At 39.9% G+C, this 12,692-nt stretch overlaps 1 protein-coding gene across 21 annotated transcripts in view; it reads right to left on the bottom strand.

Annotated features, from left to right (window-relative positions):
- The window catches only part of LOC149311644 (CUGBP Elav-like family member 2), a 628,876-nt gene that overhangs the window by 197,604 nt on the left and 418,580 nt on the right, over positions 1–12,692 (bottom strand). For all 21 annotated transcript variants that reach the window (XM_089527529.1, XM_089527527.1, XM_089527528.1 and 18 more), the window contains one exon: positions 5,184–5,380. In XM_089527529.1, the coding sequence (XP_089383655.1) occupies positions 5,184–5,380 (197 nt within the window). The remainder of the gene's footprint in view (positions 1–5,183; positions 5,381–12,692) is intronic.

Raw genomic sequence — 12,692 nt, 5'->3', positions numbered from 1 at the left:
TCCCTTTGGCAACTACCCACATCTTGGATCCTTCTAAATGCTCTTTCATGTTAACACACCCCAACAAACCCACCAAATCAGAAATGTTGTGTAAAGGAACAATAACTATAGAGTGGCATGAAGCTGGCATTGAAAAATGATGGTTGGTTTGCAAACCATGTTGGTTGTTGTTGGTGTCGTCATTGTTTTGTGTCTTCAAGTCATTTCCAACTTATGGTGACACAAAGGAGAATCTATCATGGTGTTTTCTTGGCAAGTTTCTTCAGAGGGGGCTTGCCATTGCTATCTTCTGAGGCTGAGAGAGTGTGACTTGCCCAAGGTCACCGGGTAGGTTTGCATGGCTGAGCCAGGATTTGAACCCTGATCTCCAGAGTCCAATGCTCAAACCACTGCTTCTTTTGATGCAAACCATAGTTTGGGCCTATTTTGGTTTGATCAGATGTCTTGACAAACCATGTATGGCACCAGTTCACATTTTGAGATTACTGTGCCAAAGAAGCACGGGAGCTAAGGAAAACTGACAATGAGGACTAAGCTATGGTTTGCATGAAAAAAATGTAGAAACTCAGACCATGGTTTAGTTTTTTAATCATTATTAGCCCCAACGGTAGTTTGGTATGATATCTAAATTGCTTAAATCATGGTTTGCAATTGGCTAGCATAACACAGTTAGTAATGCTGGTTTGAAGTGAGTTTGGAAACCAGATTTTGAGCTCACCATTCTTTGGCAGTGATGTCTGAACTGACATCATAACTCAGTCTCCATAGACTGTTGCACCATGATGATGGGGGGGGGGGGGTCCCATTTGGATGCATGAAACAGAATGCTTAGTATATGAAAAACAAAGATGGCAAGCCATTCTAAAATTTGGTCATTGCATGTTTATGGAATCAAATCATGGCTTGAGTTCTTTCTAGACAATGGTTAGCTGCATAGATTATAAGTAGGTATGATGTCTGAACTCAGACATTAATAATACAGTCCATGCCTGATGTTATACATCTCTAGTTTTGTTCTGAAAAAGTTATCAAGTACGGTAGCCGTAACACACTCTCAGCCACAGAAGACTCCATGATAGGTTCACCTTAGGATTGCTATAATTTGAAAATGCCTTGAAGACACACAACAGTTTAAAGGAGATGCCATGTTTCCTTTTCTTCCCCTCCTCCCCTTTCCTTCCTCCTTTTTTAAGTTACAACATAGCTGTTCCACACCACCCTTCTGCTCAATACATTGTGCAACCAAATGTGTATCTGTCAGTGTTTCTGCTTCTTGTCCCATTGTGTACTGGAGGATGCAGAGCAGCTGTTTCTGTACCCCAGTGAATCAAGTGGCACTCTGAAAGCACCGATAAGGGTTATGTGCCATTCAAGAACTCATAACTGGATTATTTGGAATCATATTGAGAGTCCCAACAAAAGCAGACTCATTGAATCAATTGTTGAATGATGAGGCAGCACACTGTAAATCCTTTTAATTCAATGGATCTACTCTAATCAAGATTCATAATAGGAGTTAGGCTAATGTAAAATGGTTATGAAAATCTTCTTACTCAACCAGGAACTGCATACATCTGTTGTACAATGCACCAAACCAAAACAAAACTAACCAAACGAACAAAACTACTACGAGTACATGACACCAGTGGGCTTCCAGCTAATAACTGTGAACCATGTTAGGTCCTTTTCTGGGAGAAAGGTGGCATATAAATTAATTAATTAATATGAAGTTAAAGTCTTTCATACATCAGGAATAAACTCTTCGAGAACATGGCCACATAGCCTGAAAAAGCCACAATCAATCAATCAATCAATAAAATAATTTCATTTAAAACCATGTCCTCTTGTAGGTTTTGGATAACTTATTCCAGTGGACACCCTACTCCACATTTTCCTTATTTTGGCCAAGGCTTTATCTTATTCCTTCTTTGCTGAGGCTTCCCCACAAATAATCAAGATGATGACCCTATAGACAATAGGGCTTGATTGTGTTGCAATACTATGAAGGGCACCTGGAGACTTTGCTTTACATTCACTGTTAATTTGGGAGAGAGGACAAGGGAGGACTGAGAAATCAAACCACGCTGAGACATCCTTCCAGACAACACAAGTCAACTTGCATTGCATTGCTTGTTTTGTTTGTTGCCCAGTAGTGACGCCTAAAACAAAAGGCACTGGTCTAGTTGTCAAAGCAACAGCAACAAATCCCCTACCCTCCCCCTCCTCACACACACACATTCTATCTCTCTCCTGCACAACAGAGCAATATTCCATGTCTTTTCATAATTTCCAGTGACAGATTGCCAAAATGGAAGTGAAATTTGGGACTGGGGGGAAGATTCTATGGGGGGGATATGCATTTCAGCTCAGCCCTATTTTTTTTAAAACTATTTCTTAATAATGGGGAAATATTTTTGCAACTTAGAAATTCTGATTTGTAAAAAGTAAAATACAAGCACCATTTAGCACTTGAATGACCTCAAGAAACTGAACTTTGGTCACTCATAGCAGCTGGACCAGAAAGAGTACATAGCCTTGACTTAAGACTGTCTCTTGGATCACATTAAAAGAATAAAAACATGCAGGCAGTATGAATTTTAAGGAGAGAGAAAGGATCCAGCCTTGGATATTCTCTCTCTCTCTCTCTCTCTCTCTCTCTCTCTCTCTCTGTGTGTGTGTGTGTGTAGCTTTCTCTATCACTGAAGCTCAGATATGTGTTAATATTAGTGAGTGAATAAATTAGGTGTTTTTGATACCAATTAGAAAAGGAGTGGTGTTGTTGTTATGCACCTTCAAGTCAACTCCATCACATTAGGCCATGGTGGTACATGCCTCAGTTACATCCCATTTACATTACTACAATGTGTCCTATATAGAGCTGCCTGTGTTTCTTCGAAGTTGCTTTTTGGATTTTTTTTTTTAATTTGAGGCCATGGATGCAGAATCTGTGGATATGGGTGGCCAACTGTATCTGTTTCAGCCCACTCCAATAATTCCTGAATCTCCATATTATGATTGAGTCTACTACAATATGACTGTTTCCCACAATAGCCTTATGGCAACATCCCAGAAAGATAATAACAGAGCAAGTAATCATATCACTACTTCATCCCATGCTGCCAAGTTGTTGCTTTTTAAACTTTATCTTTAACAGTGATCTTTACAAGACCTGGGAGAAGGTAAGAAATATTTTTTAAAAATACGGCAACAAAAAGCAACCAGTCAATAACAAACTCTTTTTCTCTTACAGGAAAGAAATGATTCAGTGTGTTAGAGTCAGCACTACTACCATAAAACTTGGGTGGCGGGGGGAGGGAACAACCTCTCAGTATGTAGCTTAGTAGGAATGTCAGGGATGCAAACTACCATATAAAGGCGTGTTACAGAGCGCCCAAAAATGGCACTCTGCCGGCGCTGCTGGTTGCTGCGTTCGGGAACCGCAGCAGACAAACCGCGCGATTCCCGGACGCAACAAAAAGAAGCCTCAAAAAGTGGCTTCTTTTTGCACCCTGGAAGTGGCGCTGCAAGTCACTAGTCACACACTTGTGGCATCACTTCTGCCACGCGACGTGCGGACGATAGGTGTCCACGACGTCAAGATGGCGGCGCCCGTGTAGAATGGGCGCCACTATTTTGTACGCACCGAGCAACTATAAGTTGACTTCATGTCAAGTATAAGTTGACTTTATGTATAAGTTGAGTGCAGGTTTGGGGCCAAAATTATGGATTTTGATCTGAGCAGTAGTTAAGCTGAGAGTAAAAGCTAGGCGCACATAACAAAGGATGCAAAGGATGAGGCAAAGGAAAATGATGCCAAAGAACTGACAAAACTCCATCAGGCATAACTGTTTGTGCTCACCCTAAAGGCTAGATGAATGAGGAGAGAACCATGGTAAATGGTGACTATGTAATATGCTGCTCAGAAAATGCTCATATAACCAGGAATGTCAACTTCCTGGTGATATGAGCTGAGCTACAGTGTGAGCAGGGATAGGGAAGGATTCATAAAATATGGGTGGAGGAACTTCCCACCAGAGAAGTCATGTTACTAGCAAGATGTAGATCATGGATCCAATTCCTGCTGTTTTTTTTTTTAAAGTGTGTCTATAAACCAACAAACATGAGTATAACAAAATAGATATTTGGAAACACACATCTTGCAGATACACTTGATAGCTCCCTGGCAATGCATTTGGTGGCAGACCAGGTTTCTTGCTGTACATTGTGAAAAACAGCCCCAAGAGATCAAGGGAAAAAACTGGGTTTTCATAAGCTGACCATGGAGTTGCAGCTGTTCAAGTTCTCATGCCTTTTGGTTAATTCTCATTTCTGCAACAGAATAGTGAATGCTTCGATTCTGTCAATCCTGTACCTTAATGGACCATGAATCATGAATCATGTACCTACTCACTTGAGCAGAAATGAGAGTACATAAGAACAAAATATTTCAGTTTTTCTTGATGAGGTTATGCAACTGTTTCCTATTTTTTAAAATGATTTTTTTTTAACTCTGGGGACTTTTTTGCAATTGTTTTAAACACAAATTGATTGCATTTTGTAGAAAGCACAAGCTTTGACCTAAATCCTGTTGTGCATTCTGACAAGAACCATCATTGAATCAGTTGGATTTACTTAGATGTTGACCCATCAATCAATAATTGATTCCATGGGTCTACTCTAGTAGAGAATAGCTAACACAATTCCAGCCATGGGATTTTGTACAAAAATTGTTTTGAGCCAAATACATATTTTTATTTTATTTTATTTTATTTGCGATAAAAATGTCAATGGAGAAAAAATGTGCTTGTTTTTCATTCTCATAGCAGAGAAAAGATCTTATGATAGGTGACAATTTTTGATGAGGTGTCTTAACACCTCAGGACACCATTTCTCATTGTGGGTAAGAAATATTGCAGAAGTTCTTTATACTCCGGTTGAACAAAGCACAGACATTTAAATCTGCAACTTAGTCAATATTTTGTTTTCTCATAAAATCTGCTAGAAGATTGTGTGGTATAATATGTTCCAAGTACTACCCTCCCTAGGCTCTGAGATCCTTAGAAAAAACTGAGACCAGGAACAGTTTTAATAGTAGAAGCATCCCCTCCCTCCCTCCCTCCCTCCCTCCCTCCCTCCAAGCACACCCACTATATTCTCATCCCACCATGTCAATATTATCCTACCTTTGCTTTGGGGAGGGTTCTGACTCCGATCTCGGAGAACGTTGATCTGGTAGACAGCTCCGTAAGGCTCAAAAAGTTCTTTTAGCTCTTTTTCTGACCACGAACGAGGGATTTGTCCAACAAACATCTTAATGGCATCTGGGTCTGGCTGATCTGAGTGGTCCAAAGCTCCATTCATCTTGTTAGCTGTGCCGTTACTAGAGAACAAATGAGAGCAGGCGAGTGTTATCAGGAGGAACATTTTTGAAATAATGCCATTTCTGACCAGCAAGAAGAAAACAAAAAGCAAAAGGCTTCCCCTTCCAGAGTGATGAATCACTACCATCAACAAAATAGCATGTTAATGCCATGAACAAAAACTTCTAAAAATTTGTCATCACGCTATTCTCCAACAAGCATTCTCAGCAAGCTGCTGCTTCAATCCATGACATACAAAGAGGGCAGCAAATTTGAATCATCAACAGTGCTCATGGATTACAAAAGAAAGAACTATTTTCAGTCCCTCTAACTGTCCCTATTTAGCAGAGAGAGTCCCAATTAATTTTCTGTTATCACACTTTTGGAGTTACTTTTAAAATGTCCCCGTTTTTCTCTCCTCCTCCACCTTCCATCTTTTTGCTCAACTGACTTCTACTGCTACAAACTGAGTTCAAACTGCAACAGTAATTTGCACTCAATTAACTCATTGTGAATTAATTAACAGAATAACATAATTAATTAATTAATTAATTAATTATTGTTAATTAACTCTTGCCCTTCCCAGGAGACTCGGGCAAAAGCAAACAGCTACAACCTCTCTCAGCTGATGTATTATTTTTCATTGTTAATTTTTGGCATTTTGACTACACTCTGATGGCGATAGGCCACATGTATCCTGATTTTCCCCCTGTGAAATGTTAGAGGGTATTCACTTCAAGGAGCTTGGGGGCTAACATTACCATTCCACTACTTTCTGCAAAACAGAGCACCACCAGCATGAATATTTCTCCCCGTTGCTGAAATGTTCACTGGGTTTTGATTTCCCAGCCTACTCCCTGTGCAAATGTGTTTTGGCTGTAAATTTAGAAGGCCACATATAAGGAATACCAATCATTTGGCAAGCTACTTATTTCACAGTGCAAAACTCCTGTGATGAGATTGCAGAAAGCACAGGCCCATCCCTGTGCTTTCAGATTTCTACATAAAATGGGAAAATAGTCTAGCCATGTCGATCTCTTGCTGCTAATGCACTGAATGACCCAAAACACCTGAATGCATGCAGTGGAATTCAAATAACATTGCTCCCTGCTACAGAGAGTTCTTTAAAATGTCTTGCTACACCATCAAGACATCAATCCATGCCTTCCTCTATATGTCTAAATCCCTCTGCTTGAAGTAGTCCACATGGTAGGCTTGAGCCACCGCCGGTAAGCTGCTTACACTTATAAAAAGTTGGGATAACAATGTGTTCCAGTTAAAGGCGTCACTTACTCCACACCCTGTCTAAAAGCAGAGATAGACCATGGAAACATGAAGCTAAAGAGAAAACGATTTGCATAAAATTTACTCCAGTGAATTTGCATTTAGAAATAATTACTATAATTTAACTAGAGACACAATGCAGCTCACCATGGCAGGGAGGATTGTTACTAGGTGACCCATGTGCCTGGTCAGCCTACCATTGTCTAGGTGTGAATGATGGGCAATTTCAAGGCCTCTGCCTGCATTTTGCTTCTTGGAATAATAGATTCATAGAGTTAGAAGTGACCACAAGGTCCATTTAGTCTGACCCCCTGCCATGCAGGAGGAATACATAATAAAAGCACTCCTGAACGATGGACATCAACTTCTATTCAAAGGAGAGTCCAACACCCTCTAAAGGCAGCCTGTTTCACTGTCAAACTGCTCTTACAGTCAAACAGTTCTTCCTAATGTTTAGGTGGAACTTCTTTTTTATGCTTCTTTATCTCTAAATTGGGTATGGGCAGGCCCCTCTTCAAAAAGAAGACAGTCAACTCTAAAGCTAGATATGTGAACACCATAGTTTCAGCCCAGATGTTGGCCATTCAGTTGGTAATTGGTGTTTCTCTGCTTGAAAGCTGTTCTTAAAACACCTCTTGTGCCAATAAATAAATAAATAAATAAATAAATATTTTAACACCTCCCCCCCCCAAGCATGCAAACACAAAGGAGTATTAAAACTCCATCTTGAGGAAGATGAAGCAAATCAGTAATTGGTCATTGTTTAGGATGGCAAAATGGAGGATAGCCACAGCTGATGCTTAGAATACAACTCAAAGGGGGAAGCTTCCATTTAGATGCTGTACTGTACTCAATAGAAGTCCTTTATTCATTTCAGCTATGTTCACATAGGACAACTTCTGGAGGGATTTGCTCTCTGATAAGAGTTTCTGTGTTTGTTTGTTTGTGTTTGTGTATGTTTCTGTGTTTGTTTGTTTGTGTTTGTGTATGTTTGGGGGTGGAGAGAGGGGGAGTATGGGGGAACCATTTGGATTTTTGACCTCAAGCACAAAATTGTATTTGGGCTAATAAGTATTCAGAACCATAAATCTTTTCAAAGATGGTGTCCTCTAGATGTTTTTGACTGCAATGTCCACCACCCATGATCATTAGCTGTGCTTTCTGGGACACTGCAGCTGTACTGTAAACCATTTAGAGGATATTATGTTGAGGAAGGCTAATACAAAACCATAAGGAAAAAATAAAATAAAACAGAAAGAACACTGATACTTTTATGGCCAGAAAAACATCTTACACATTCTTTTTCTCCCAGTAATGAAGAGAGAAAGAGAGGTATGAAAAAAGAAAAGAAAAAGGAAATGGGTTGATAGCTCTCCCTACATTTGAAGTAGACCAAGGCGGGATACATACCGCCATTTAGTACGTATAGAATACGTACTAGGGTTAGGAAGGGGTGGTGCTTCCGCACCCCCCTAACCCTAGTATGTATTCTATACGTACAAGATGGCGGCGCCCCTTCCACATGGGCGCCGCCATCTTTACGTATCGGACGCTGAGCGTCCGTACGTGTCGCGGGGGTTGTGACGTAGCGAGTGCGCCCCTGGCGCCTCGCTACGTCGCAAACGCGACACAAGAAGAAGCTCCATTTTGGAGCTTCTTTTTCGCTCCGCGCAGGAGCCGCGCCGTCTGGCGGCTCTGGCTCCTCCGCGGATCTACCGGCGGTGGTGGCAGACTGCCGCAAAGCGGCGGTTTGTACCCCGCCCAAGTCTACAAAAGCATATACTACAACTTCTTTCACATAGTCTTAAAGGTGCTTCAAGATACTTTTGCATACTCAGCAAGGAAGTTTGCAAAGAGGATACCATCATGACTAGGTCCTGTTCAGGTCCAAACAACCACATATTAATGAAGGAATGATTATGGAGCAAGCCCTCTCCACCTTTTTGGGGCCAGAGAGGAATGTACCTGAGGAGAGCTTCCCTAGGGACCAGTGAACTCATTGACTCTACAAAACCAAAACAAGTCCAAAGAAACACAATTATTTAATTTGTGCAGGGAGATAAATCTACCAATCCAACATGCTGTTTAGAATGTTGCAAATCTCATCAACATATGACCTTCCCAGTTGTTTCTGCAAGTCTGATCTACTGCACAGGGAGCCCTGATGGTGCAGTAGTTAAGTGCCACTACTGGAGCCAGTATTGCAGCCAGAAGGTTGTGAGCTCGCTCTTAGGGCTCCAGAATTGACTCAGCCTGGCATCCTTCCATAGGTCACTAAAATGAGGCTGGAGTCAGCTTGTGGGGGGCAATTGGCTTACATGTTATAAACTGCTTAGAGACTACTGAGTTCTGTATGAAGCGGTATAGAAATGTAAATACTATTGCTATTTATCCCTCTAGGACAAGGGGTAGGCAAAGTATGGTTTTCCAGATGTTGCTGGTCTGTCCCATCCAGAAGCCTTAGTACTACCCAGTACAGCCAGTGGGTTCATCATCATCGCAAAACCCATTAACAGCCTCGCCTTAATTAACTGCATTCCCCATACTGCTGAATTTGCTGTAGAAACAGCGGTTAAAAAAAGTCCCTCCTTTAAAACCAGATGCAGATGACTGACACAAGTTGTTTACAAGGAGAATTGTGCTTTTGTTGAGGTTTCTGTTTTTGTAATTGGTTTTGTAATTAAGGTGCATGGTGAGCATGCACCGTGTTTGACAGCAAAAGTGGCTTTTCTCCATCTCTGCAGCAAATTTGTTGAGATGGAAAAGTTAATAAGGATGGTTAATGGGCTTAGTTAATTGTTAATCATCTAAAACATCTCTCATTCAATTGCATTTATATTAGATGGGGGAAAATAACTATTATGTTTATGTTAAATGTCCATTCAGATTTACGTTAAATGCTTGCACTAAAAGGCTTACCAGAATGATGCTGAAAAGTGCCAAGCATGATTATTACTGATTTATTCCTTTATTACTTATTTCCACATGCATCCAAGTGAGAGTTCTAGGGTAAGATGCTTAAAAATTTAATTTCCCAGGACAGGTGAAGAACTTCTTTGTGGTGTATGATGCAGAACACAGAAAAACCACACGGATAGAAAGAGAACCACCCATCTTCCGAACTGCCCTTATCATTTAACCCTTGGAATGAACTAAATTTCATAACATTTGCTGGCTCTTTAGCATTATTTTAGCGTTAATAAATTTAATAAATTAATAAATTGCTTTGTAACTCAATTCTGGAATTAGGTTCATGATGAAATTTCCAATTAAGGCATTCCTTTTAGTTGAAAAGTAAATGTAATGCTAGGGGAAAACAGATGGAGGAAATATTTCTGGCTCTCACTCTATCTGTTGCTAAAGTTCCTGTTTTTGTTTTTTATTTTCTAAACAACAAGATGATGTTCCTCCTTTCACAAAATAAATAGAACTATTTTATTTGTACTTAAAAGCTGGGTTCTTTGCAGGATACACTGCAGCAAAAAGCTCCACTTTTTCAACTGATGCTGTTTGCTAGTTTTGAATAAAGGAAGTTTCCTTTTCTACAGTAGATAGGCAGAGAAGCACAGGGCATTTATTATGGAACAATACAATATTTGGAACACTGTACCTTACAAAGCATGCTCAACTGGGTGTCCAGAGCAAAAACACAAAATTGGCCAATTGTCTATGAAATCTGAATGTTTTTGGCGAAATTGCCTACTCAGCTACCTCTCTTCTACCTGCCTTCTTTGCTAGCTGGAGAGGTTTGTGTGGATTAAAAATGCTTCTCCTCTCTCTAAAGGGTAAGAAATGAGGCTTTTTGTCATGCAATATCATGTGTGTGTATGTGTATGTGTTTAAATAGTCTGAACAGGCCCTAAAGACCTTTTTTATTTGCAAAATTCCAAGTTGAATTGATTTTTACTATATGCAAAGAGATCTTGCAGCACCTTTGAAACAAAATGTGTGAAAGAAGTTCAAGCATGAGCTTTTGTAGACTTAAGTCTGCTTCTTCAAATGTACCCAGATTAAGTTTATGAATGCTCATGCTACAACTTCTTTCACAGTTAGTCTCAAAGGTGATGCAAAATCCCTTTGTATACTGATATTCTAGATGCACATGGCTATGTCTCTGTTTTTAACAAGCTAGTTGTTAGAGTTGTAGAGATCTCTGCAGATCTTTCGGCAGAAGCAGGGATTTGGGACCTGCAAAAACAGTAAAGAGAGGCACATATGGTCCACTAGTTGCATATTGATCATGCTTAAGGCAGCCCAGCTGTAAGCAAACCTTTAAAACTAGGCACATGGAAAAGCTGGCAACATGGAACAGGGGTCAGGAAAAGGTGGGGAACTTCCTGTCATAGGTCAGGGAATTGTCCCAAGTGGTGGTATTATCTCCATAACATTGCTAACATGCAAGCCTTAAAACACACAAGAAGATGGACTTTAGTCACAAAAATGGAACAAATTAAATATTGTAACAGGGAGACCATGTGTACACTCTTTGCCTCAAGGCTACAAACTTGTGCAAAGGGAAATTATTTAGGCATCTCTGCTTCATCTCTTCTGTAGCATAAGCACACCTGAACGCATTAATATGCCTCAATTAACTTTTTTATTTTTGCAGTTTTCCCAGGTCCTGGAGGGAGCCGAGAGAACATGAAAGGCACTTTTCAAAACCGATGATGAAAAGTCTGATCACCAATTCTGCAACGTGCCTAACCTTGGCTCCTTCTGCCACCGGTTAGGCACGTTGATGCTACTTTCTCTCTTCCTCCTGGGTCATTTGGATTGTGGTGAGGAAAATAATAAAATGAGAAGGGGCACAAAACAGGAAGAAGCTCCAGATGTCCTTTCAGGGATTCTGTGAAACTTGAGTACAGTAGACTCTTGGTATCCACTGGGGGTGGGCTCCAGGATACCCCATTGATACCAAAATACATGTATACTCAAGACCCATTAAATACAGTTACATAGTAAAATAGTGTCTCTTATATAAAATAGGAAAATCAAGTTTTGCTTTTTGCAATTTATATATCTTTTAAATATTTTCAAGCTGTGGATGCTTGAATTTATGGGTAAAGGATCGTGGATATGGAGTGGGGGGGATGTAACAGTGGTGTGTCCTACTGGACACCCAGTCCTGACTTTAGGGCAACCAATGGAGACAAATGGACACATACAATTTAATCAGTGAACCTCATGATTCCTACAGCTGTTTTAATGCCTTCTCCAAGTTACTAAAAATAAAAAATATATAGATAATCTCCAACTTTATGTCTTTGGCAATTCAAGATCAGTTGTGTTTTTAACCACATTTTTGTAAGCTTTGATAAATGTTTTAAGGATTTTTCTTTTTTTTTATTTCAGGTATTTTCTGGTGTGGACCTGATAATAATAAAAAATGACAGGAAATTAATGTTTTTATATGTATTTGCAGACAGCCACAATGCTGTAGTGATTTGAGTGCTGAACTATGACTCTGGGTTCAAATCCCCGTTCAGCCATGGAAACTCACTGGGTGACCTTGGGCAAGTCACTCTCTGAACTACAGAGGAAGGCAAAGCCAAACCCACTCTAAAGCAAACCCACTCTAAAGCATCTTACCCTAGAAGACCCCATGATAGGTTTGCCTTAAGGTTGCATTTAACTTGGAAATGACTTGAAGACACACAACAACAACAAATAAGTATTTGCAGCTCTGTACTGATTTCCTCCTTTGTTTTTTTAAATCACTTTCAACACAGTCTGAATAATAATAATAATAATAATAATAATAATAATAATAAGGCTTTTTATAATGGCAGGGCTGTATACAGTAGAGAAGTTTCCACTCACGAATATTTTAAATGTGAGAATGTATTACCTGTTAGGTTTTTTTTTTTTAAATAAATGCTCTGCCCTGAAAACCTTGAGCTGGATTAAGGAACTGCATGCATTGAATTCTGTATAATATACAAAATCCTGCATTACAAACTATCAAGCGTTCCTGTTAACGAGGCAGACGGATCATGAAACGGGCTGACGACGAACACTATCGCATTAAGTGTTCTTAGCGGTATGTGA

The sequence above is a fragment of the Sceloporus occidentalis genome, unplaced genomic scaffold (assembly GCF_023333645.1).
Source record: "Sceloporus occidentalis isolate IW3139 unplaced genomic scaffold, rSceOcc1.0.p SCAF_5, whole genome shotgun sequence".
Taxonomy (NCBI): domain Eukaryota; kingdom Metazoa; phylum Chordata; class Lepidosauria; order Squamata; family Phrynosomatidae; genus Sceloporus; species Sceloporus occidentalis.
The sequence above is the reverse complement of the archived record's forward strand: the minus strand, read 5'-3'. Positions and strand labels throughout refer to the sequence as shown.